Source organism: Lytechinus variegatus, chromosome 2 (genome assembly GCF_018143015.1).
Source record: "Lytechinus variegatus isolate NC3 chromosome 2, Lvar_3.0, whole genome shotgun sequence".
NCBI lineage: Eukaryota > Metazoa > Echinodermata > Echinoidea > Temnopleuroida > Toxopneustidae > Lytechinus > Lytechinus variegatus.
In genome coordinates this window covers 67,308,995-67,336,701 of record NC_054741.1, presented here as the reverse complement: position 1 = coordinate 67,336,701, position 27,707 = coordinate 67,308,995, and the positions used below count along the sequence as shown (strand labels likewise).

At 34.9% G+C, this 27,707-nt stretch overlaps 1 protein-coding gene across 3 annotated transcripts; it reads right to left on the bottom strand.

Annotated features, from left to right (window-relative positions):
- Positions 1 to 882: 882 nt before the first annotated feature.
- Positions 883 to 26,266, bottom strand: LOC121408739 (trafficking protein particle complex subunit 11-like). Of its 3 annotated transcripts, none has more exons than XM_041600352.1 (28): positions 26,200 to 26,266; positions 24,977 to 25,275; positions 22,984 to 23,156; positions 21,640 to 21,710; positions 20,854 to 21,068; positions 19,678 to 19,751; positions 18,771 to 18,867; positions 18,198 to 18,331; positions 17,163 to 17,304; positions 16,301 to 16,471; positions 15,668 to 15,746; positions 15,275 to 15,329; positions 14,416 to 14,496; positions 13,939 to 14,003; positions 13,330 to 13,391; positions 12,716 to 12,933; positions 11,812 to 12,049; positions 10,810 to 10,991; positions 10,154 to 10,279; positions 9,224 to 9,273; positions 8,523 to 8,617; positions 7,574 to 7,768; positions 6,732 to 6,839; positions 6,011 to 6,062; positions 5,285 to 5,393; positions 4,019 to 4,238; positions 2,880 to 3,047; positions 883 to 2,532 (listed from the first exon to the last, which is right to left on the bottom strand). In XM_041600352.1, exons 2-28 carry the CDS (start codon positions 25,250 to 25,252, stop codon positions 2,500 to 2,502), a joined length of 3,489 nt encoding a protein of 1,162 aa, XP_041456286.1. In that variant the 5' UTR covers positions 25,253 to 25,275; positions 26,200 to 26,266; the 3' UTR covers positions 883 to 2,499. The 3 variants fall into 3 exon arrangements, with proteins under 3 accessions (XP_041456286.1, XP_041456288.1, XP_041456287.1); XM_041600354.1 differs by having other exon boundaries at positions 24,977 to 25,266; XM_041600353.1 differs by having other exon boundaries at positions 26,204 to 26,225.
- Positions 26,267 to 27,707: the final 1,441 nt, after the last annotated feature.

The window sequence follows — 27,707 nt, the reverse complement described above, 5'->3', positions numbered from 1 at the left end:
TCAAAAGAGACAAAATATCTATCTTTACTGATCACATCCTCTTTCATATGGGTCTACATAGGAATGCTATAGTAATAGGGTCATGATATCCAAATTCTTTGAAAGTACACAGACATAGTTAAAAGTAGGATATGATTTCTTTAAAAGAAAATACTATTGTATCATTATGTTGATGTATTATGGAATTTTAAACCCTAACCGAATAAAGAGTTGTAGGCATCATTTATTACTGGGAAATTACATTAAGTAAGTTTGTCAGACTCCCTTCACATGGGACCTTCTTGAAATGGTTTGTCCCTATTTTCTATTTAAAAAAAACTGTTCTGGGCCCCCGTTTCATAAAACTGTTCGTAAAATACAAATGACTTAACGCATGACTGGTGACCATTTCTTGTGCTAGATGATATCCCTATTAAACTGATTTAGCACCTAAGAACAGGTTTCAGTTGTGCGTAACTTTACAATCAGCTTTATGAAACACCACCCTGGAATTATCTTGAATTGAGCATTTAAAAAGAGTTGATTATTTATGGAGTTGCCTCCTGGAAAAAAAACCCATCTTTGCATATTGGGTTTCAACTCCTTTATGTGTGACTTCATCTCAAAACCAATGACAAGTAATCAAACAAGGTTCTCTATAGATAGCCAGAATGGTAATTTGGTCTTCAAAATGTAATTTTTTGAGAATTAGCCTATCTGAACTTCAAAATATCAAATATCAAGTGGTAAAAATAAAAGGAATATTTTTTTCCTGGCCTGATTGGAAGTTTACCCTGAAATTGCACAGTATGCAAATCTAATGCATAAGTGAGCTCTCAACTTCAAACCTTGTTTTCTTCTTATTCTTTGAAGCTCTCACCAATATTCTCTTTCTTTTGTGGATATTGTTAATCAATTTGACAAGTTATATATCTTTTTCCAGCCTAGGATCTGCTTATTCAAATGTAAGAAAATCCCAAAATTCATTTTTGTGACTTAATGTTGGTCTTAGGTTGAAGTGTCACATTTTCCCTCTTAGTGAGAATAAAGAGACCTTAAAGCATCTAGATTCTGACTTTGCTCACCACTGAATTGCTAAAAGTGAGAAACTACAATAAATCACATATAAGTTCCCAAAATACAATGTATTCACAGGGTACTATTGGAGTAGGTGAATTCAAATTAGATTTGAAAGAATGTCACACCCATATAAATCTATAACACAAATGCAGTGGTTAATAGCAGTAATGCATACTTCTATATCCAATGACATAGACAGACATGACAAATACTAAATTATATTACTCACACTTTATAGACATACAGTTTAATTCGGTTAACATTCTGCAATTTGAAATTTCTTTTTAAAGAAAACATTATACTTAAAGTTCAGTAATTCTAAAACAAATCACATGCATTTAAATACAGTTTTAAAGCATAAATTCATTACATGTTAAATTTCAATGCTTAGCCTTTTTCCCATCTTGTATAGAATAATGGCATAATTTCTGCAATCGATGCTAAGGTTTTAATACATTTATTTCACTTTTCATATTTTGGAGGAACATGATGGAAAACATTTGCTTGATTCTAAATGTCAAAATCTGTCTTTTATAACATCACACTTCAGTACTCTATAGCCAGAGATGCTTCAATCACAAATATAAATTAAGCTAACATTAATTTGTATCATCAATCATCAATTTTATGAATGGGAATGATATCTAAGATTTTTGCAAACATGATATTTAAATCCTGAAATCAATTTGCTGAATGCAGAAAGGAATGGAAACAATCTACAACCAATATCCTACCTGTTTGTATTTCACTGAGGGATAGTTGGGTGAAAAAATACTGAAGTGTTAAGCTTATTGCACAATATACCTAATCTTCAAACAATCATGAGTTATCTCATGATATCAGTGTCAGATAATTTGTATTAAAAAAATTAATCATTTTCATACATATTCAATAAGCGTTCATATCACATGCAAGATAATACAAGCTCACCAGACATCCACTTTATATGTACTTCCCCAAACCTGGCATTGAATGTATTCTTGGACTCATTAACACATGGAGCACAAGTTCTCACTACAATTTTCTGATACTTTGTCAGTCAATGCTGAGAGGTACACTGTCTTAAGCTTTCTTGGAGAGAGGATCAAATTAGGTTGACCTCTGACTCTTTGAAAAGCACTGGAAAAAGCTGTCATACAGTTGCATTTTTAGGACTCAGCAATATATGCTGTCAAACCACATAAATCCCCATGCCTTATTCAGACATTGTCAGGCCAGAGAAAGTACGATGCCAGGAATGAAATATATATATATATAACATCACATGCCACCTATTTGTCTAAATGCTTGATCCTTTTTTGTGTGATAGACAACACCTCTTACATGGCAAACATCCTGGTATCAAATTTCCTGTGAAAAGAAGCTGATACTTGACAGGCTTTGATGTTCACTTCCAGAGCAGCTTTGTATTCCTTCTCTTGTGTTGTGCAATGGCAAAGACTAACTCGCAACAGCCAGATCTTTGCCTTGAGGCTAAGAATTGCAAAAAAAAAAGGAAAAAAGAAATAACAAGAAGAACAATAAGCGCAAGAAAATATTAGGATCCTATTGGTAGTTATTATGAGGATAAAGCTGTAAGAAGGAACTAATTAATTGAAAAGACATCAATCTAATTTTGCCATCCTATACTTATGTGTGGTGATTGAGTTCCGACTTCAATATACCAAGTTCAATAACCAAGCCATACATTTGTCAGAGCTAACACAGTGGTAATAAGTTGACAGATCTTTACCAAATAAAAACCAGGTGCAACAATTGAGCTATGCATCAAATTATCATATACATGCCACTACTTTTTTACAATCTCTGCTTAAACTGACCTTGATGAAGATGTGAGTTGGTAGTATCTTTGACACAAAGTCCTCTCTGAATGATGGTGCATAGGGAACTTTCAGCTTCAACTTTGGTAGTTTGACATAGCCAGGTACCAGGGGATAAAGGTTGTAGCTCAGTGTCTGCTGGCCAGATGGCAAGATCCGGAAGAATATCTAAAAGTGACATTAGGAGAGAGAGAATGGCATTCCTGAGCACCACAAGATAATATTTACATTCCTCTATGTTGTAACATATCACTCTTGATGCAAAATCATGATTAATATTAGGAAATATACATGTAGCTCTATCTGAATCATTGGGGTCTTTTCTTTGTTACCATACAAAAATACCCCCAAACTCTATTAAAGTTTGAATGAAGATATAATGGTTTGGAGAGGAATGTAAATTTACCCAATATTAGGTGTATGCATACAACCATCAGAGATGGAAAAAGGGACTTTGGTATGACAATGTTTTCAGCAGCATCCCTAACTCAAACTTTTCAAACCTAAATTTTTCAGTCCTGTATCAAGCTTAGCTCCGGTCTAAACTTAACAGAGTACAGGACTAAACTTATCCCCAGGAATTGTGATTGACACTTCAAACTTTAGTCCTGTACTAGCAGCCTAGCCCAGGTCAAGAAATTATAGTGTTCACATCAAAAATTTCTAAGCATGTGCACAGTGTGGGAAGAAGCACACATTCTTTTTTCTTACATCTGGCATTGGTAAGCCAGCTCATGCCAGGCCAATTAATAATACATGATTTCCTGCTGTTTCATTGGAAGACATACCGTTGCCTCTGCTCACCTGGCTTAGGCAGTCTAGCCCTCAAAGCTTAGCAATGCAATTGAGGTGTTAGCACTGATATTTGGGAGGCTAAAACCACTTTTGTCTCAAGTCAGATAATCCTGGACTTTATGCAATGCTAACCCACCTCGGAAATTTGAAGTGTGAATCTGAGAGTTACTCCTGTTCTAAAGATTTAAAAAGGTGCTGCTAGAGTGGCTTTGTACCACAAAATTGATGTGTGAAAAGCCTAATAAAGGTTACAGGATTGGTAAGAGGTAATGATTTCATATCTATATTACAATGTGTTGTGACTGAACAATGCAGGTACCATGAGATAACCTTGTGGAACTCACCTGTTTGTGGCCAGAGTACATGAATGCATCACTCGGTTCCATACATGCTTCTACTGATTGAACAATAGAAGTCTTATTAGAGATCTGGTACTGAGCTAGAAGAGGGGCCCTGACGAGCCCAAACGGAGGGAGATCCGAGCTGATGTAGATGGGTAGCTGTTGTAACGTTACCTCAGGGAGAGGTAGAATAGTCTTTACAGCCGGTAGCTTTAGATTGGCTCTGGATAGAAAAGAAATGATCACATGGTTGACTGGTCGTTCTTCATGGATTTTGACTGAGTCAAATAGTTAAACGTTTCATCAAATTCTAAAAGATTGCCTAATATACGGTGCTTTTCAGCAATCATGAATGATGGACGAGGGGGGGTGAGGTTTTAAGTGTGATGATGTCTTCAGAAGATCCCCTAGGGTACATTATGGCCATGGCATGTGTAAGTATTACATGTACATTGTTATTCTTGCCAATTTGTATCGTATTTGTTTTACATACCTGGGTCCCATTGCATAAATATTACCATTATGGTAACTTGGATGGAATCCTTGATTCTGATTGGCTGTTGATCAGCGTTGCCATGGTAGTTTTCACTGGATTGAAAAGTTACCACAATAGTAACTTTTATGCAACGAGGCCCAGGAGCGTGATTGAGTCAACTAAACTAAACCAATATCAACTAACATGGTAATCTTTTGTTTACTCATGCTGAATTATCTCCATTTATCTTCTTCTGATCTGATCATTCATATTTAGTTAAAAGTTAAAGTATGGAAATTAATGCTTTACCAAAACTTCAATTATTTAGTGCAATGACAAAATGAGAATGAGAATGAAAAAGAGGGGGAGGGGTAGTGGAAAGAATAACTGTGTCTTGATAAAGGACATTGATAGTTTAAATATTTACCTTATTTTAAAAAAATGTTTGTCCTTTTCAAAACAAATTTGGGATCAAACAAAGAGCTATCATGTTATACACACAAAGACATTAGACATAATTTTTATACAAAATGTTGCAGAGCTTTGTAGCATCACGTTTGAATGGGACTTATGAATAACATTGTCACTGGAAACCCCCAGATCTACAATTCAATAATTTTACTATACTGGATTGCTCAGAAATATTCCAAGAGATAGCCAATATTGCCCCTAACAAGTGGAATATCCTGTAACTCTGATATTGCACAAGCAAATCAAAAAGACCAAAAATATGCAATTTTGATGCACCACTAAAAGGCTTTATCTTTACTTATATGATATAACATGATGATTACCTTTTCCATTCAATGGCATAGCTTCCAAGAGAGATAAGACCATGAGCAGTATCTGGTTGTGATTCCATACAAATACACTCGGTAGCATTCTCTGATGTCTTCAATGTAACTAAACAATGATAATAAAAAGAGAAGGTAATAATGATATATGCAAGATTCTAATATCATGCATTATATGACACCTAGACTATTTTACAATGACGTCATCAACCGTGCAATTTAGGATCCATTCATGCAATTTTGGATCACATATGATTTTGTCCATTGCACACGCTTGGGCATTGTATGTGACATCCGCGACAATCAACAGACCAAGCTCGCACTGCATGATCGTATTTTGCATCAAATCTATTAAATGATAAGTGTCATATTTATAAACCAAAAAATGAATGTTCTTTTATTTGTGCAAAGGACAGAATACTTCATTCAGAGAAAGATGAAATGAATGATCCATCCATTGATCTTTTTATCTTTCACCTCATGAAGTATTCTGCCCATTGCATTCATAAACATTCATGATTTGTATAATATACAATACAACAGTAATTATGACATAAAATGACTGACTGAACAAATAGATTCTGCACTTTTATAGAATTTTATTGGCTCGGTTACAGAGGTTGGTGTACAGAAAATTTTGTATGTCTCATATGCAAAAATATCAGATGGACCGTTTTAAGGATTCTAATCATTATAGAATGATGCAATGGACACATGGATACTTACCTCTGGCTACTTGAGATGCTTGGTTTTCATCTGTTGCTCGTACATGATCATTCTATCACAGACAGGAAACAGAGTTAAATGTAAACATGCTGCACTAAGTATACACACTTATATAGTCATAGAGTTAATCCCATCTATATTGACCACCAAAGGGAGACATGGATAGAGGTTTCTGAGCAGATGGTCTTTATGGGCAAGTTCCTGTCAATGATGTTTTAATGGGGAAGTTATTCACATGGAACCATACTTGTGGTGTTTAATGATAGGTGGTCCAGGTTTAGTGGTGCTTTGGAAGATGAGAATTAGCATTTCACATAAACAACTTCTGTGCTGATGTTGCATAACCATAACAGGAATGTTTAATACTGATCACTACATACCATTGAAATATAGATTTTTCTGAGAATTAGGAAGCAGAAGGGCCTCTATGTCATCATAGATTTATTGCAATTCATTATTATTGCAATAAGCAGGAGACACTTTATGAACAAATCAAGAACATTTGACATACGTGACATTTCAAACAAAATAAAATGTGAGTGTGTGTGATTACCCAAATATTTATTTGTATACAGCAAATTTTGGGATAGATACTGTTATTAAGGCAGAACTACATGCAAACCTCCATTGAAGTTAGACCGACGAATGATAAATAATCATACAGAACACCTGTGCCGCATGATAGCAGGCTACTTGTAGGAATCCTCTTGATTAAACTCACCAATATGAGAGTACTGTCTTTGATAGTGATTGGCCATGGTGATAAACACTTGATATCAGTCATAAGAAGGAATGGATGATCTGGGTGAACTTGATCTACAGCTTCAAACTGAAACAAAAAATGCAATTTTGTTGACAACTTATGAATCATAAATTCAATGGTACAATATTTTTTTGGCTTCAGTGCTTCTATAGGATAGACCCAAGGTAGAAAATAAGACCATGTCTGGTTTTGAAAGACCACAGATGCGAGGTCTGTGTTGATGAATACATGAAGGCTAAAAGCAGTTGTAAAGTGATCCCCTTTCACTTGATGTTTGTAAAGATACCCAACATGAGATAAGGCTAAATTGGAGTCAATATTTTTTTTGTGAGGGCTTCTCCTCCCTCTCTCAAGTTTGTTTCTTTTACCCGCTTGCAAAAATAAATTGATTCATAAATTGTCAACATTTGATCTCAGATCAAACAACTTATAACCTTCATAACTACAAACAGAAGAATTAACCTATACTTCATTGAAAATATAAAAAATATAAAAAAAACTATCAGTTGGTTTTCATATACCCTTCCAAAATACTTTGTAACAGCTGAATTTTGGGTGGGTATATTTTCTACAAGTACATACGTCTTACGCTGCCAAACTTTCTATTTCTATAATTTGTCATAGCTGCATGTGAAAAGAACAGAATTGTTTGCTCTCAATAAATGCAAGTCAATTTTTGTAGAATGTCTTCAATCAGTGCCCTCAAAATATTAATAATCAATGAATAAACCAATAATGAAAAATAAGTTTGGAGTAAATCCCTAGCATGAAATAAGACAGTAAAATGAACAATTTCATACCTTAAGAGAAGCCATCCTGATTTTCACATCAAAAGGAGTCACAGTCTCTAGTCTGAATGCTTGGTCTTGGTAACATGTACACGAGACCTTTGAGCTCTCTGATGACCCCACACTGACCTCCACCTTGTAAGACACTCTCACACTGATACTTCGAGCATCCAGCTTGGTACAACGGATGAACAAGTCTTGTTCAATCTGTATTGATTCAAGAACCAGATTTTTTATTACTCTATCCATATTTAATACAGAAAAAACATGGCACCTGATAGAATAAGAGGTATACCACATCTCTTCCTAGAGTATCATCAAGAAATCCTTATTTTTTTAGAGGAAATAGAAGTTTATAGTTGCCAAACTTTTGAGACCAGAGATCAGAGTGAATGAAGTAAAAAGTAGGAATCTTTACTGAAGTTGTATACTTTGGAAAATAGGAATATGGATGTTATCAATTGCCTAAAAAGACAACAAACATTAGAGGTTCCCGGTATGTCACGCTTACTGGCATCCAGAGGGCAGACCATGTGAGAAGCCCAGAGCAGCAGCATGTGAGGCAAAGACATCATACTACCTAAAGACTTCTCAATGATATGGTGGTACCCTATCATCATATCATAGAGGTTTAAATGACTATCTGACTGCTTGGTCTATAAAGCTCAAACCATTCCTGTCTGAACAGAAGGATTGTAATTATGCTTCAATTTAAAGAATTAGCAGCTTAATCTGGGATTTTGACTTTTAATCCTGGACAAAGCTACTAACTGCTTTTAATAGAGCATTTATTTCCATACTTCAATAAACTCTGATATCATTAACTCACATTTCGTTGATGTACCACTTTGATTTCTTTACCATTAAAGGGCAAATAGAATTCGGCCCATTCTTTACGAACACCTCTACCTGTCTATTCCCCACCCCCTTTCATTAGCAGGAACAATGATAAGCAACTTACTTTAGACTTGGCTTCCATGACACCTAGACTGATTCCTTTCAGACGAGATGATTGTTTGCCATCAAGAAGAAGCTCTGCTTTCTGGCTAACTTCAGCTAAAAAAAAAAAAATGATTATACATTTAAGAAGATTAAAACTTACCATATCTACAATATCTTATGGACAAAGATTATTTCAACATGCAGTCTTTAGTTCCTCAACTATGGAAAAAAGTCTTAACTTTTCCAAAGATAGTCGCAAAATTTTCTGATTTATGATGCATTGCTGGTAGTTCCCAGTCTGTTTTTTTTTATATTTATAGGTTTCTATAATAAGATTATATTTTTTCTTTTTCATTCTACTTCAGAGCGTTAAGAGACTTCTTGAAATTTGCTTTATATAAAAACTGAACATTTTTATCATTGCATCATGGAGAATTTACTTTTAATCTTTTGATTTTGAATTTGATTTATTTTGTTCTTAGAAACTAATTGCTAGTAATAACTACATATTTTCTCTCTTTTTGGTTGATCGCAATTGTATTATTTCATATAGTTCACTAATCTAATTCAAAGATGTAAATATACTCTCTATATATGCCAAATCAATTTATCATATGGTCACCATCATCAGCAGCAGCAGCATTATCTTTGTCATTATCACCCCCACCATCACCACCACCATCATCATCACCATCACCATCACCATCATTTAATACTTACTGCTCTCTTCAATGCCAACTTCCTGTCCCTCAGATAGCCCCATAGTCAAACTAAATTTGTTTTTTTTTAAATAAAGAAAATCAACATGTATGAGTCAATGCTAATATCCTGGCATAGCGTACAAATAGAAAAAAAGAAGTTAAACAAAACATGTGGATAACACAGAAAAGGACATGAGGTGGCAAAACTTTGCTCAGGCAGGAAACTTTTTTGTCATTAAGATTAAAATATCACATGACTGAGGGCTAACCAAAATTATTTGAAAAGTTGGAAGAAGACTTTTTGTCCAGAACTGAAAAAAAAAACGTTATACATAATGACACATGACATGTTTTGAAATCATTTTTTCATTATTATGTGCATCTGTGGTCAATTGCTTCTTAAACTTTAAGCACAGAAGCCCAAGAATGCCAATTAGTCTCACCACATTTCATGGGTATTCCAACAATTGTTGTTTAACAAGTTGTCAGATCTAACAACTTTCCTTGGTTTTGGCAGATGAGAAGCACAGGTGTCTGACTGTTAATATTTTGGATTGTGACAACTTGTCAGTGCTGTCAACTTTCATGAAGTTCCTAGAACACCTAATAAATTAAGTTGCTAAGATAAGTTGCACCTATCTATACAAGGCTTCACGAGAACAAGGAGAAAAATACTTCAACTACATCATTGATAGAAGGGGGAATTATTTGTGAAGAAGCACACATACAGAATAAATAAAAAGACAATGAATAATTATTTGACAATCCTAAATGTTTCTAATCTTCATAAGCTCATGCCTTTCTGCAGTGGCCTAGGTGGGGAGAAGGGGGTGGAGAATGGAGTCTGACATTTACAATCCACTCCAACTCCACCCTCGACACTGCAATCCCACCATCTGTTCATTCCTCTCTATCTTCTTAGTGTCAATATTCATCTGTGTCATCTCACCTTGTTTCTGAAATGGACACGTCCTCTTCATTACTGATTTCAATGTGCACATGGTAGATCTCATTCTCCAAACAGGGGGGTTGTTGATCAAGTTTAATTGTCACTCTTGAGGGACGGCACATGATACTAAAAATAATGAAGTATAATGGAAGAAAATATTGTAATTTTAAAAAATATCTTATATAATCAGACATAAGCCATATGATATAATGAAATAAAGTAATGAACTTTTATGTCATTACAGATGTACATTTACATGCATGAATTATGTGAAAGCCAATATAAACAATGATAAAAAAAAATCATTACATGCATATCTGCTCTGATGCTAATTGTCTTGTCTATAGGAGCACTGTTGTCAACATTGCAATTTTCAGGAATAAATCTTTATGCCATCCCTTTCACTGCAAAATGTGAAAAAAGTAGTCCAAAATAGGTCAGAAGAGGACTTGTGGCAAATTTTACGAGCCTAATCCGAATAAAATTCATGCTTAAGCGCTAACGATATCTGAGCAATGCTGTAATGCGTTATATGTAAAGCAACTGGAGATATAAGTGTGATTTTAATACTGACTTCAACCTTGTGAACCATCCTCCTGCTATTGTAGGCAAATCCTCGTTAAGGAATTCATCTCATGAGTGCATGTGACACTAACCTTGTATGAGGTTCTACCCTTATAGCATTCCAGTCAACATCCCCTTGCTTAGCTGGTCCTCTTTTCTTTGGAATACTCTCTAGTGGATTAGTCAATGAGGCAGCATCATGTCCACCAGCGGCCCATACAAGCAAAGCACACCTCGAACTCTCATCCCCAAATGCCAAAGTCACTGATGCAATCTACATTATGGTGCCAGAAAAAGGACAATTTTCACATGGTATGAGTTAAACAAGCCATGTGAAACTAACACAAGCATTTTTTTTTACCAGAACCAGCCTTACTTTGTGGGCAGTATGCATGGATCACTTTTGTTTTTTTATACATGACTATATGACCAATGCTGAGATGTCATCTATTATGCCCCAGTTGAAACCTTAAAGATGACGATCCAACCCTATAAAAACAATTTAAATAATAACAATAGTAACAAGAACAATTTGTTGGTACCTGCGCCATCAACTTTCATTATCATAAGAGGCCCAATCTTACTTGAGGGTCTACAATATTAATGTAAGATCAATTTAGATAACATATACTGGGTGTGAGAATATTCAACTCATTCAACAAGCACAGAGAAGCGTAGAGGAATCCCAGGTATAATGCATCATTTGTAGGAGGTTAACTCGCACAGAAAGAGAAATACCGTGATTAATGAATGGTGTTGAGTGCTCTGTTTCCGAAAAACTCATAAGTTAGCCCAAAGTAATGACATCACAACAATAGCACAACTTGCACACATGTATAATACAATTCAATAATTAATAACAAGATTGATATGGTGCTTTCCATATAACATGTTCTGCTAGAAAATCATAAAAGACATTTAAATATTGTAGGGGTACATTTAAATTAAATGTCATTATTAATACGGAAATTAAGACATTTTTTGCAGATATCAAAGACATGTCAAAGAATATTGGTCTAAATACCGACTGGAATATGAAAATCTTTATTTACTACCTCAAGTGCTATTTACAATGGCAAACATATTGTACTTACCTCTAGTTTCTTGCCTATGTCATCTGCCAAAGGAACGAATTGAAAAGTGTAGCGGGCCACCTCCCATGGCTTGAGGAAGAGATCACCTGACTGGCTAGGATCATGTGGGGTCACATGACCAGTATCACCTGACAGTTGTAAGGGTTGCCCATCTACAATCACACAGTGGCTGTTGTATGCTTGGTTACTCAGATTAACAGACAAGCGTGAGAAGCGAACAGGAAACTGGCAAGATGAACTGAAAGACAACAAATTTACAATGAATTTCTCAAAGCAACAGAATGGGTGGGACAACCAATACTAATTACATTAACACGCATTGTAAGAGCCTCCTAAAAATTGCACAAAACTGTATTAAGTCTCCTTACCTGTGTGATAAATTCTATTTTTTCCCCCCAGTACCTAGATCGTCTCTGTATTGTATAAACTTTCTACTACTATGTAATAAATCTAACATGTAACTTACTTCAGGCCATTAATAGCACTTTGTATCCTAGAGCTACAAAAGACGCTATATAAATCCAATCATTGTTCTCATATTCGCGCTATCCTTGACATTTAGAATAGCCCAATTTTAACATAACCATTTGCACTGGCTTTCTGACATACAATTTTAAATTAGGTTAGATATCACATTGATGTGAAAAATAAATCCATTCAGTAATGAATGTTAATCCAAAAGTAGAGTAGATAGGCCTATTTGTTTTTTTGCTACTCCCTCACATCCCATTCATTACCATATTTTTGGTGTTATTTTGTCATAATTTTATAATATCCATTACAGTATTTACTCCATTACTATGGAATCATTTTGATTGATTTGAATTGATCTCGATGTATTGTATCTTGTATGTTTTTAGAGATGTAAAATAAATGAATTTGAAAAAAATATTTCTCTACTCACCGTAAATACACCTCAATCTCGACAAGTGAGTCTGCAGTGAACCGGGTACTGGTGAACTTTGCTTTGCATTCTACGAATGGTACCAGATTTCTCATCTCGATAGGGAAGACCCGAGAGCTTTCATCTTCAGAGGGGTTAGCGGTCTTGTTCTTCCAGAGTACTTTTGCTTTCTCAACAGCATCAGGGGCACACCCATGTTCAGGCTCAGGAGGATTGTTCTGACAAAAAAGTAAAATTTTCCGATAAATTCATCTTCTAACATTGATGTAGTTAAATTTCCTACTAAATTCACTTTCAAATACTGATGTAGTTTTGCTGGTTTTAGTAATGGATGATGTGATCATTATCCTGTTCTTTAAAATCCCTATACTGTCTTGCTTGTGCTGGTATTCTTCATTGGGAATAGAGCCCTTGCTTTCATCAACAATCTACCTCTGCTTGTCTGTTTGTCAATCCGTCCATCTTTGTCTCTTTCTAAGTCTTTCTGTTCATCTGTGCAAGTGTGTATCTGTCTGTCAGTGTGTCTGTATATCTATCTACATGACTGTTTATCAATATCTTTATGCCTGTCTGTCTGTCTATCTGTCAGTGTGTTTGTATGTAAATTGACTTACTGAGAGAACCCTAACAAGGTTCATCTGAACTCTTGTCTTCTCATCTGGTGGGCTCTGGGAATCTGAGTGATTGTCAATCTGGTCAAGAAAAATTATTTACTTTTTACATAACAATTCATTAAAATACATAAAATTCCCAGAGAGAACCTGAACTGATTTACACATCATATTGAAAAGCTATATAAAATATGGAATACCCCTGAAATGTTTGATCATAAAGGTTGCTCATAACATAACATACTACATGTAATTGTAATATGTCACGACAAATGCATTTCTAAATCATTATCAATTTTTCCACCTTACATTAAATAAACAAGTGACCAATCACTGAAGAAAGCATAGGGGAGTGCATGATCTTGTTTTGCTCAGCTTAATACCATTCTTACCATTAAAATTTGTACTCAGTGAAAATTTTATATTTCGCCAAAATTTAAATGAAATTTAAAAAAAATGATTCGTACAAAATACAGGACATACTTTGGATATAAATTTTGGCACTTCATATCCTTATTAATAGGTCAAGCATAACTTAAAGAAAAGCTGCATTAGTTTAATCATTCATAATAAATGAGTGATTTCAGAACATGATTTCAGAACAAAGGATACATCTTCCAAGTAGTTCCAGACTGATTGTAACATACTCCTCCATGCTTGCCACAAGGTATGCACACCTAATGATAACAATGAAATCATATAATGTAGTTAGAAACTGCAAACAATGATGTTTAAAGAATAAAATAATATTGTTGGTACTATAAAACTTCTAAGAGTTTATAGTGTAAATGTTGTTCCGAGTAGAGGTAAATTTCCAGTCAGGGAAGGGTTAAGGGTTAATGCAGGGTAAACGTAGCACATTTCTTGGTTCATGGCAAAATGCAATTCTTTTCTTTATCCTTAGTTTCAATCTAAATCAGATATTATTATAAGTGCTGAATAGGTAATGAGCTATAAGTGGAAATGTAACAACGCGATACCCTCAAAAAGTATCAAAATCCCTGAATATCTCTTCTATAGAAACCTTAAGATCTTGGTTGATAAATGAATAGATGATAATAAGGGAGAGAATAAAAAGAGATACTTTACCTGAGAGATGTAACTAATATAGATGTGAGTAGTTGCCACCATCTCTCTAGTCTATAATCCCATGTCACTCGTCCAAGAAGTCTAAAGATCAACAGAGAAAGATAGTACAGAGCAATCAGAAAATCAGGCTATTTGTGTACTAGGAAATTATGAGTGGACACTATTGACTAACACTTTGCATTTAAAGATAAATTCCAGTATTGGTAACGATCTCAAAATTACTTTATACAGAATCTAATATAATGACCACACAAGTGTCTGTATGTATGAATAAAAAATATGTGCCAAAGGATTCTGGAAGAAATTGTGTAATTGCTAAGAAATAAGCAAAATAAGCGCGGATTCAGTCACTTCCTTCGGGTCTTTATTCCATCAATAATAATACATTGTCCCACGTGTGCCTATCTGTGTTGGTGATCTTCAGTGTGAACATTTTTCAGCGTAGATTTCACAAAGCTCAGTTTATGTAACTGTACCAGATCTAGATCCTCGATGATATACTGACAATTAAGCCTGGTTTTACAGACTTTCTCATGAAATTAGTGTTTACTGCACTTACTGGTATTTCTCTTTAACAGTCTGGAATGTTCTATGAATCATAATGTACATGTATAAATGCACCTAGCTTGTGCAGTTTCAAGACATTCAAGCTAATGAAAACCATAATAACGATGAAGGAAGGGGAAATCAAAACAGATTACTTCTGCTTATATTTTATGATTTATTTTTAATGTCTAGAATGGATCAATAATAATAAGATCAATAATAATAAGATGGACCTGACTTTCATGCAAAACCTCATTAGGTTCATGATCTATTTGGATATGTCCACACTATTCAAATGCTTCAATATACTTACGTAAGAGCCTTGCTGTAGTCTTTGGCATGATAGTATTCTTCACCCATCTGAACCACTGTGAAGAGAACAAACCATATCAGATTCATGTCCATGGTACTATGTCATACACATGTATTTTGATTGGGTGCTAGATATCCAAATTTTGGTTTTCAACGTTTCAAAATGACTCAACGGTTGAAAGGAAAATCAAGATTGGAACCTTAGAGGACACTTGAATATTATTTACATTATTGACCTTTACCAAAGCCTTAGACAAGCTTAAACTAAACATGGTTCGCATTAGCCATAGTCACTTAACTTTAAGCTACATCCTTCAAAACAATGACCCAATCAAGTATTATGTATAAGTTTGATTTTATCAGAAAAAATATCATGAATTGTTAGATTACATACTCAAGTATCTCTTCATCCTTGCTGACTTGTATTTCTTGAACTGAGCTACAGCACTGCTTAGAAGAGGAATGATAATCCACTGCATGAAGAAAGAAAAGAAAGAGAAGGCAGTCACAAAATCTGGACAAAAAGAAAAGTTAAATCTTGGTGAAGAATTAACATGTAATCATTGTCAAACTATTGTATTTGGCTGGTAAATTTGGCAGAAAAATCCTTTTTTAAAAGCTGTTCGGAATTCAACTTCAACTAATTGTGATCTAGAAATATGGATCAACGGGCAAACACATGAAATAAGCATTTTATTATAGTTTCATATGTACATGATTTTAGGAAATTTGAACATGTTCATAGAACATAACTTCAGGAAAAATGCTGTTTTACAGCTAACGTGAAAGTACAGAATTAGCCATGACCCAACACTGTTTTGATTTTTTTTATACAATATGATGCCAAAAGATGCAATATTTTAATCAGCAAAGCACTAAAGATAAAACTAAGACTGTTATGACAAATCTCACTTGGTGTTGAGCTTTCTATTTGATTTCAGTGTTGGAGCGAAGTAAGGCAATCTAATCTAAACTTTGCTTCCAACACCAATGCCAGCACCGACACCACTTGAAATCACCCACTCACCGAGTGATCAACTGTTGATTCTAGATACTGAAGAGCCAGGATTCCTTCCTTCTCTTTCTGAGGATCAGGTGGGTCAATGCTCTGATGACCCTGTCTCCAAGGTCGTTGACCCCAGAACTCTAGATGATGCATACCTTCGAGGGGATCACCCGAGGGCATACTTGTGGCAGCCTGGATAAAACAAAACAAAAATAAATATAAAATAGCAGCCAATTTCTAATGTAATTCTACTTTATGAAATTCCACCTGTTGTACAAATTTCAAAGAGAATCCTATGGAATTAACACCCACGTATTTGTAAGTGTAAATAAACATCATGTGCCAACTAAGTCTGGTATAAAATGTGTAAATGCAGAAAAACTAGGAAAATAAGCATGGCATTCCTGCCAGATGATAGATCTTTTTCCAAGCTGTTTTTATGGACATTCCCATATGGCCTTGGTGATTGTTGGTGATTGGTGTTGGTGATTTTGACTGTGTTCAATTTCCAGCTTTGATTTCAATATTGCAGTTAGGTTTTATACATAACCTTTCTAGATCTAAGAAAATATGGTGTCATTAACTAGAAAGTGTTTTTCATTTTAAAAGACTATCTAAAGAAATAATGTTTACTGCGACTACTTGAGTTTAGCAGCAAAGAAAATTCTAATCCTCTTTTTATGGCACTGTTTCTAAGTTAAAAGCTTTCACGAGGAGTGAATTAGAATTTTCCAACAACAGAAAATAGTGGAAAGTACAGTAGATAAAATAGTTACAATAAAATTTACAACAGTTGAAAAGCTGACTCTCGATCCCATCAATCAACTCTCCCAATAAAATAACCTTGAAATTCATTAAAATATCAGTTTGTATGGTATCTTACATGGCAAAGTCCTCTGCAGAGTTGTTTCCTAGCGATGGCATGGTTAGCAGCTTGCTGGTAGTAGAATCCTGGATGCTGGGTCATGATTGCTGTCAATCCTAGCTTTATAGCATCATCAAACAGATCACCAAAGATACTGAATCTACCAATGCAAAAGAGATAACATGGGTTTATTTTCACTTGGTCTACAAGTGGTCTACTTCTCAGGTAGCTTAATATAGCATGGTCTAAACTTCTCGACCTGAATTCACAAGGTGGTCTAAACTTCTCGACCCGACTTCACTAGGTGGTCTAAACTTCTCGACCTGAATTCACAAGGTGGTCTAAACTTCTCGACCTGAATTCACAAGGTGGTCTAAACTTCTCGACCTGAATTCACAAGCTGGTCTAAACTTCTCGACCTGACATTCACAAGGTGGTCTAAACTTCTCGACCCGACTTCACTAGGTGGTCTAAACTTCTCGACCTGAATTCACAAGGTGGTCTAAACTTCTCGACCAGAATTCACAAGGTGGTAAGCTATTTTATTCATGTGTCCACTGTTTTGAATTCTTCAAACAGTGGAATCATGAATAAAATAGTGTACTCAACCACGGCAACAGGCGTCAACTTGGCACACTGTAACAAATACACACATCAGCATTGGACATTTTTTAATACACGCGGTAAATAAGTGTAATTTACACAGGAAATCTGCATAAACCATAGGTTCAGCCGATGGTTTTAAAAACCACCTTTGTGAATTCAGGCCCTCTAGTCTGCTATCAATTTGGTATAATTGCTGTTCGGTCTACACTACACTTTGTTTAAAACCCAATTTGTCTAAAATATAGTCTAATTCTCCCTTCGTATATCAATTATTTTGCACTTTTGTCAATTGAGATAATAGATAAATGCCCTGCAAGGTGATATATCAACAACAGATTATGTACACTGTCAAAATCTTAATATCTAAAACAAATTATCACCATGAAACTATCATATTGTATTTCATTGAAAAATTAGAAATGTGTCTGAAAATAATAACTGACTTACTGTTTTGACATCCACGCTGAGTGCTCAAAAGCTAGTTCTGCACAGCCGATCTTGTTCTTGAACAGATCAACATGTTTACGGAACTGACTAATAGCATCCAGTGGTGAGTTGTGAAAGAAACAAAGTCTGCAAATCTAGAGAGAAACAAATAAAAATTATTTTAAAAACCCAAATGTATACCTCTCTTTCTGCTAAAAAATAAAATGTGACAGTCACAACTTACTTGAATTACTTGAAACTGAATACATTGTTATATTTTGGTCCATTTTTTTTCTTGTACTGAATTAACTTGCATAATTTTGTCAGTATTGTTAATTGGTATTTCTTTATCTTTCATGCTGATGTTATATTCTGTACACTTTCACCAACCTCGGCCTTAAAATGGTGCTTATATAATATTTCTACCCTTAAATGATTAAATAAACTGAAATAACAATACTACTGAGTATTACTAACCCAGATATAGGCAGTCATATCCAATAGAGTGTGATGAAAAGTGGTAGGTAATCTAGAGCATAGAGATTGGATCTACATGGAATTAAATTATACAGGATTTGACAAACAAAGACATACTTTATAGTTAAGGAACCCTGCAATGGTCTTAATCTCCAGCATGTTGGTGTCATGTGCTCTGATTTCAGTCAGGTGAACATAAGCTGCTTTGTACTGCCTGCGAAAGTAAATCAAGTTGTCAAATCAAGTAATATAAGACTTATAATTTACTTAATTTTTGTTAACATCAAAATAATAACACAAATGATTACTAATTAATGATGACGATGATGGTGTTGATGACAATGATGATGATGATGATGGTGATAGTGATCGTGATGATGATGACAACGACAATGGTGATAGTGATGATGATGATGATAAGAGTAATAAGAATATTGCATTCTGGTCAATATGTCTCTAATCCTTTCACAGCACATAATCATTTCAAATAAATAATTCTTGACAGGTACCCATCTACCTCACATGGGTCAAGAATGGCCTGTGTAGTTAAATGTCTCACCAAGCATGTATTTGAACCCAGAAACTTGTAATTCAAAATCCAGACACTTTTCCTTTGGGCCACAACACCTCTTAATAACACTGACCAATCAGTTTTGTGTTCAACATTGTATGAGTAGATAATGGGTGAAACTTTTCTATGTTCAAGGCATAAGTCCCAGGCATGTTTAGTCCCCTTTCTTTAATTCTATTTTTCAGTCAAAAGGGTATTAAACATACAATATATCATAGGGCAGTTTCCAGTTTGTATTAGGCTATCAGTTCTAATAATATAATAATTTTATTTGCAATACTCATTTGTTCCATTTCCAAAGTGCTTTGAGATTCAATTTTAATTGGGATCACATACAAAGTGAGTAATACACAATCTTTCTAATGAAATAGTCAACTATGAAGAGAGTTATGCTTGTCATTGAGAACTGAGAGGACACTAAAGTTCTCTTGTTTAATAAATTTGAGTACTTACTTTAGAGCATTGTGGGTGTCCTGCTTAAGTTCATTGAAGAATCCAATCTTGAAAGCATGTCTTACAAACAGCAGCTGTAAAAGGTCAATGAAAGAGGATGCAAGATATTATCATCGATCCTTTATTTTCACCTTCTTCTCTTTCTTCCCCAATCCCTTTTCTAGCCCTTCTTCATTTCTTTGTATATGTTTTAATGGTATACCTCGCTAGAAGCTACTGCTTTCAGGGAGTCACAATTTTTCTCTGTAAACAAGCCTGGTATATATATATATATATATATATATATATAACTTTGATCACAAATTGATTTCGTATGAATTCATGTTGAAAATTTATATCTTGTAAAAAGAAATGTTTTGTTTGAATGAACAATTGAAATGTTTACATTCCATTGCCATAAAGCCAGTTTTCAATTTGGCTTGCATGGAAAAAGACTTCAATTAAGGCTTATCTGTTGTTATCACTTAAGGTTCAAGTGTCAGGGTATTCATTCATTGCATCCAGGTTTATATGGATTGTCCGTAGACTTACACTTAACAAAATTCAGAGACCTTAATACTTCTCTCCGAGGACCTCAGAAATATTATCACTTCTTACATCCTTTATCATAACCTTACTAGTGTGCAACAGATCAAGAATTGCATTGCTTTTGATATCTCATTACTGTTAATAATAATCATATGGACTGGCAAATACAACAAGGGAATACAACAATTACCTCTGTATATGATTCAGACAATAACAATATATCTTTTTTTTTTGCAATTCCAAATTACATCATTATTTTTCAAAAAGAGTTCTTTGTGTCTTAATTCATATTACTTCTTGGTTAAGCTCCTGGCTACATTGCAAAATCATTGAGGTATAAAACCAGTAATCACTGTCGCAATTTGCACAGTTCAACAGATCCTCTCCTTTTACAGATTCCATCCTTCAAAACAAAAGTAACGCTAGGTGATCGAGCATTTGCTTGTGTAACCCCCAAGCTTTGGAATAGCTTACACCTGGAGGGTTATAAAAGCACCATCCCTAAACAACTTTAAATCAAAGCTCAAAACACATCTATTTAATTAATAACTAGCATTTTAGGAGTCCTGTAAAGTGCAGTAGAATATATACATTATGGAATAGTTTCTGTGCACTATGAATTTATATATCATTATTATTTATTATTACCTGATGAGTTGTCTTATTGAGGAATTCTTTGTGCGCTTTGACTCTTCTGGCTTCACCATGATAATAAGCCTGTGTAAGCTCATAGAATGCATTCTCTAATCGAATAGTATAGCCAAGTAGATGATCCACGCACGGTAATACAAACAGAGACTTGGCTGATAGTTCACAGGCTGCGCACAGAGCAGCTGCTCTCTCGGCTGCTACCACATCTTCTCCTATCATAAAGAAAACACACCAACAAAGTATATTCAACAATTTAGTCTTTTCTTAGCATCAAATGAAATTGAATGTTGAAAGGGTATTAAATAAAAGACCTGCTGTGAAATGCCATTACATTTTTAGGTGTTCTAGTTTTGTGGATATATGTCCACGGTGGCACTTGTAGCTTCAGTAATGACATACAAAATCGAATTTCTTAATACTTCAATAAATTGCATCGCAGCCCATCTCAGATCAGTGGAATTCAATTTGCAAATCATGAAATATCACATATCATATCTAATGCATTTAAATCTCTGCAATCTAATAACTCGGTCACATTTGCTCAACGGCGGCCGTACCACGAGTCAAAAACAGCAGTTTTATTCATTTCTTATACAAACCACTTACATGTAGCTCGTACATAAAATGTTAAAACAGCCGTTTTTCGACTCGCCAAATGGCCGCTGTAGAGCAAATGTGACTGAGGTATTAGTTCTACCAAAATAATACCATATTTTTTTTATTTTGTGTCATATTTGGAGCTAGGTCTTTATTTCTTCTTCTTCAAACTATCAATTCACTCACCTGGGGGAAGTGGAGCATTCTTCTGAATCAAAACAACAGCTACTTTAGATCCTCTTCCATGGAGACTTGTCCTGAAGAAAAAAGAAGCAAAAATAGAAATTTGATTGGCAAATTATGTCAAACTTGTATGTACCAGTGTGCCATTATATAATGTTCCTCGGAGGAATGGAATGATACTTTTTTGATATAGGAGTAGCCTTCCAACTTCGATATAATACATTAGTTATCAAATTAAACACACCAATATCACCTTTATACACCAGTGTAATACAAAAAAATTCATGTTAATATTGGCATTTGAATGAGTCAGGCTTCTTTGAATACAGATAAATGAGTTTGAAATACTTGCCTCCAATGAACAATCACTGCTAAAACTGACCATTGATTAACTAATCAGGACTAAAATGTTATTTACAGGTAAGCATCCTTCAAATGGCCTGGTACAAAAAGATATAGACTGAACAGCTATGAACAAGAGACCTTTCATGTGACATATGATAAAACCACAAAATAAAGCTGTTTATGATTCTCTCATTACCTTACACGAGTCAATGATCCATTCCTAAGCTATAAAATCTTGATAACAAACCTTGCATTCAGAAGAAAGTGAACTACTAAACTTCATATTTTAAAGGGGAATCCAACCCAAATAAAAACTTGTTTTTATAAGGAAAAGAAAAATCAGACAAGTTGATAGGTGAAAGTTTGAACAATATTGGACAAACAAAACGAAAGATATGAATTTTTAAAAGTTGTAAATATTGGTAATCACTATACCCATGGAGATTTCAAATTGGCCGCATATGGGATGTCATAGTGATGTAAGGCAAGGACTACTCTTCCATGTACTCCAATACATATTATGGCTAAAATGTAATTTTTCCCAAAAGTTTTATTTCAAATTATATTTTTCTTTCATGAGGACATAAAACAATATACTACATGGGTTATGTTTAGATTACTGCCCCAGGGGAATGGGTACTTAGGAGAAAACCACAAATCCCTGATAATAAAGTACATGGCCTATGGGAAAGTTGTCCTTGCCCCTTGTCATAATTTACTTACCCAGTTGCCAATTTGAAATCTACATAGTATTAGTGATCTCAATTTTAAAGCAGCTATAACTTTCTTATTGCTTGTCCAATTTCTTTCAAACTTTCACCATTCTGTTTAATTTATTTTTCTCCTTCCAACACAACATTTTATGGCCAAGGCTGGATTCCCCTTTAAAAGGTTAATAGGAAGGGTCATCAGTGACAGTGATGAGTAAAAAGGTGCATAAATGCAACACTGCCTGGGCATATAAACATATCACTAAAAGCAAAAAAAAATAATAATTCATACCTGACAACTTCTACCCTTGTAGCGCACTCCATTTGTTTCTCCTTCCACTGTTGTTCATCCCAGTCTAGATCATAGAAGACAACAACTAATCCTGGAATATCTTCTTGATGTTTTTTCATCCAGCTCGTCTTTAAGATTCCTTTCGGGATGTACCATTCATATGATGTCCTTTGCTGTATGTACCAATGAAAACACACACAAGCTTATGAAAGCAAAATGTTCTGCTGAGTAGTTCCTGCATACATCATACATATGTGTTAAATGTGTAGAACATAAATATTGACCTGTGCCAAATGATAAAATGATATTTTGTTAGTAATATACTGTATCATAAGAATATGGAACGCTGGTTATACTTTTAGTGTTAAAATTTGCTATGTAAAAAGGCAGCTGAGCAAACTGTTTAAAAAGCAATAAAAAAAATTCCAATTCAAAGTTGGATCAATACAACACCACCACCTCTTCCATTACCATCACATCCTTTACACCAAGTATCTCACAGAACTCATCAAACAGATAATTTCCAAAGAGATTTCAATAAAAGAACAAACAACTTTCTAATAGTATAGTGAGTGATTGTATTACCAACCGGCCTTGTATTACCGAACGTGCGCATCGTACGAGTCAGAAAATAATTTCATACGCTTAATTCTTTGCAACATCCTTCCAAAGGGAACTTGAATAGAAAGATGATGAAAAATGGTCAAAACACATTTTCAAAGTCTTAATATTCTGAAAACTATAAAATATGGTCAAAATAGCTCATCAGTGATTTTGTTGATTTCTCGACTTTTCCCATAGAAAACACATGTTCGGTAATACGATACCTTTTTCAAGTGACCAAAATATTTCACATCCGAAGAGGGGTCCGATTGCAAGCTAATATCATCAAAAGGAAAAACGATTTCAGCAAATTTTTTACATATTTATATTTTGTAGGTAATTGTGTATTTATGGTGAAAGTTTGGTGAATTTTATGAGAATAATATTTTCAAAATGATTGAATTCATGAAAAGTGTTTGGTAATACAATCCACTACCATACTCAGTTCTACATATTCTCTGCTGAAATTTGTAGGCTAATACAATAGAATCCTTTTAATATCTTTTAAAGACATAACTTTCTGTAGAATAGTCTAAATCATCACTATCAGTAAGGTAAAACAGAAAGAGTTAATTAATATTGAAGATGAAAATTAGAATAAAATGTTGCTTCGTAAAGAGTACATTTTCCTTCAATTCTTTCTTTTTTCTTCAATTGCTCCAAAATGCATGTAGCGATAATCATTGTGAGAAATGCCATCGATTTCAGTATTGAATGATTTGACAGATAATCTGAAAAGTTCAATCAAAATATCACGCCATACACTCACTGTAACAAATATTCATGATAGAGATATATATTAATTAATCAATTTAGAAATGAAACAAAATTTACAATTTTGAATAATTTTTCAATAATTAATGTGATGGAAATAGGCCAGAATTTAATCTCAAGCAGCTGACAATGTTCAATTCATTTATTAAGATCTATTTTCATCGTAACGTCTATGCACAATGTCAAGACAAGTGAATTTCCTGCTATACAGCTCTGCATAAGGAAACACATACCTGTACAAGCAAAGAAAAATTCCTATACATGCGCAACCCTTCGCCATTTTGAATGTACTTTTGCAAAGAAGATTTCTTCCTCATCTTGTTTTAGGGGAAAAAATTTGGGATCACAATTTGAGGGTAGCGTAGGACCGGAAAAACAAACATCCATCAAATATTGAGGTGGTTGCTTACTTTCCTTTGTTTTATTTTCTTTTGGTAATGGTCCTGGGACATAATGATTGATGATGCTAGCCTAGTAAGTGTTTAATAATAGGGCCGTGATTTGTTGGTTGCTTTGTTTGAGTTTGATTGAGATCGAGTGGTCGGATTCTGCATTCTGGCGCCTGGAATCTGGATTACCGATTAGTCTACCAAAAAACTAAAGCAAGTGGTCCTACCTTTGACCGACACTTTGGATATTCATGGTCAGCTGGCAGTGTTTTGAAATTCAGTGGTACTCTATCTGGTCTCCGGTTGGCGCTAAACGAATCCCAAATTGCTCTGTGAATGGCGTTATACGTCACGTCCAATCCAGTCAGCACAACAAGCCCCACCGGCCTAGAGGTGATCTCTGCCGACAGATTCCCGGGACCGGGAGATGGTCGTCCGATGGGCGACGTAGAAGTGGGCTGCACATCAGCAGCGACAGCTGCGGCGCCATCAGGTTCGGTCATTTTTACAAGCTAGTCTAAGGAAACTAAAGTGAAAAAAGGATACAATCATACGCAAAATTATGATAAAATATAAATAATTCATCATGAACCTTATACAAATTGAAATAAAGAACAAAAAAGAAAGGCAGTGTATACAGCCACACGCGTGTGTCTTTACCATCCAGCCACACGCGTGTGGTTATATCCAGAACACCTATTTGTGGATACCGCCACACGCCGCCAGTAATAACAGTAAAACGCGTATGTAGGTCTGACCGTCTATATCACGATCAAAATAACCTCATTTCTTCATTAAATTCTTACATTCTAAACCACTCTGATTTCTTTAAATCGTTTCAATTTCATTCTCACCGTCTTCTTTCCTTGCTTTTCTTGTCGTTACAAAAGGCCGCCTGTTAAATAGCAAATTTCCACACTTTTTCTACTTGTGTCGATTCTCTACTGACTCTAGGCTATGTGCGTGTACGTGCGTACGTACGAAACTCGGGATTCGTGCATGCTTAACGCTTGGTACGAAAATTATTCGTACCAAACGTAAACGTAACCCAAACTGTGTATGTCTACTGCGCTGCGCTTACGCTGTATGGGTCTGCCACCGTACCGCGAAGGAAGCCAGAATCGACACAAGTAGAAAAAGAGAATTTGCTGTTAAACAGACGACCGTTTGTAACAAGACAAGAAAAGCAAGGAGAGAAGACGGTGAGAATGAAATTGAAATGATCTAAGGATATCAAAGGGGTTTAGAATGTAAGAATTTAATGAAGAAATGAGGTTATTTTGATCGTGATATAGACGGTCAGACCTACACACGTGTTTTACTGTTATTACTGGCGGCGTGTGGCGGTATCCACAGATAGGTGTTCTGGATATAAATTACACGCGTGTGGCTGGATGGTAAAGACACACGCGTGTGGCTGTATACACTGCCAAAAAGAAAAGGTACACACCTACTTTCCTTGGTCAGCAAAACAGGGTACACCGCAAAACAGTCGTTAATTGACGTCGTAGATGGCGCGTTGGATATCATTTTGGTTGTGAGATACGGTATAGGTATGCAGATGAATGTGTATTAATTTCCCGAAATACTAAGTTTTTTGTTAAGGATTTTTTGTCCCAGTTTTTACACTTTCACTTCTACTGATCAAAAGGGGTATTAAAATTCAATGTCGCATAATTAAACAAAAAGTAATTATTCAAGCAAGTCCAGACCTTATTTCATCCACTTGATATATTCACATGTTATAATGTGCCAATAATTAATCATTTAATATCTTGGATTTACTTTAAAAAAACTTTCAGAGAAAATCATCTACCTGAAAGACTATTTCCCAAAATGTGTCATTTTCAACAATAATCAAGACATCACTTTTTATCTGTTTCCATCTTTGCTTTCTCCGTTTTTACATAAAATACTGTAGGATACTTATCATATGCTAATAAGTATGAAATATGATGCCACTTCACACTGGTGGCAGCGGTGGGATCAATACACAGCAAAACTGTACATGTGGTGCTAACCAGTGTGTAATAAGAACCATACAAGTAATATTACTCCTGTCTGTGGGTAATGTTCAAACAATAAGGGCCCTGTCTTACAAAGACTTGTGATTGATCCGATCAATCGCAACTATGGAAAGCCAGCAACGTCAAAATGTATTTTTGTTCAAAATATTTTCTAGAAGTGACTTATATTCATACACTGTTTCCTTGACAATTCAGTGTGCTTCTTTTAGTTTTCAAAGGACATTGAGAAAATTTCCCAAAGAATAAAATTATGACATTGATGGATTTCCATATACTTGAGATTGATTGGATCAATCGTCACTCTTTGCAAGACCAGGGCCCTGGTGTAGGACTTAAATACCTCAGGGTATGGTCCTCTAGGACTATAATGCCACAACTGGGCGTTGTGGCGTGCGCCTGTAATCCAAGCTTAGGGGAAGTTACAAATTGATGCAGAGGTTATAGCCGTGATCACGTCTTTCGGATGGTGGCGTTAAAGGTCAGTCCCAGACATAAATAATCATACCTGATTGATACACGTCTGTCAAAAACTCAAAATACAATCTAGGGACAGAAATTAGTGTCTGTTGTTTCAATCCCACATTTTTTGACAGTGTATACAGTACAATATTGATAAGTCCAATAAACTCATGGGTATGTCTAAATACTAAGCTGCTAAAGAAATAAGGATGTGTAAAAATTGTTAAATATTTTTTTTTTGGAAATAAATTGGGAAACGGGCAATAGCATTTAACTCAAAGCACAATTTCATGTATACTATAGAGCAAAAAAAAAAAAACTTCAGATACCATGTCTTATACTTCCATTCAGCATCACCAATCAAACACAATTACTCTTATACGCCATTCATCTCCAAGTTAATATAAACAATCTTTTCCAATGCAACAACACCAAACATTCCCTCAATTTTCTTCTTTTCCTACAGTTTTAA

Coding starts and splice junctions, on each gene's coding strand:
- LOC121408739 (XM_041600352.1), bottom strand. CDS start 25,252: ATGACCGAACCTGATGGCGCCGCAGCTGTCGCTGCTGATGTGCAGCCC. Junction 12,050..12,715: donor GAGATTGAGGTGTATTTACG/GTGAGTAGAGAA, acceptor GTTGTCTTTCAG/TTCATCTTGCCAGTTTCCTG. Junction 8,618..9,223: donor AGTTGGCATTGAAGAGAGCA/GTAAGTATTAAA, acceptor TTTTTTTTTTAG/CTGAAGTTAGCCAGAAAGCA.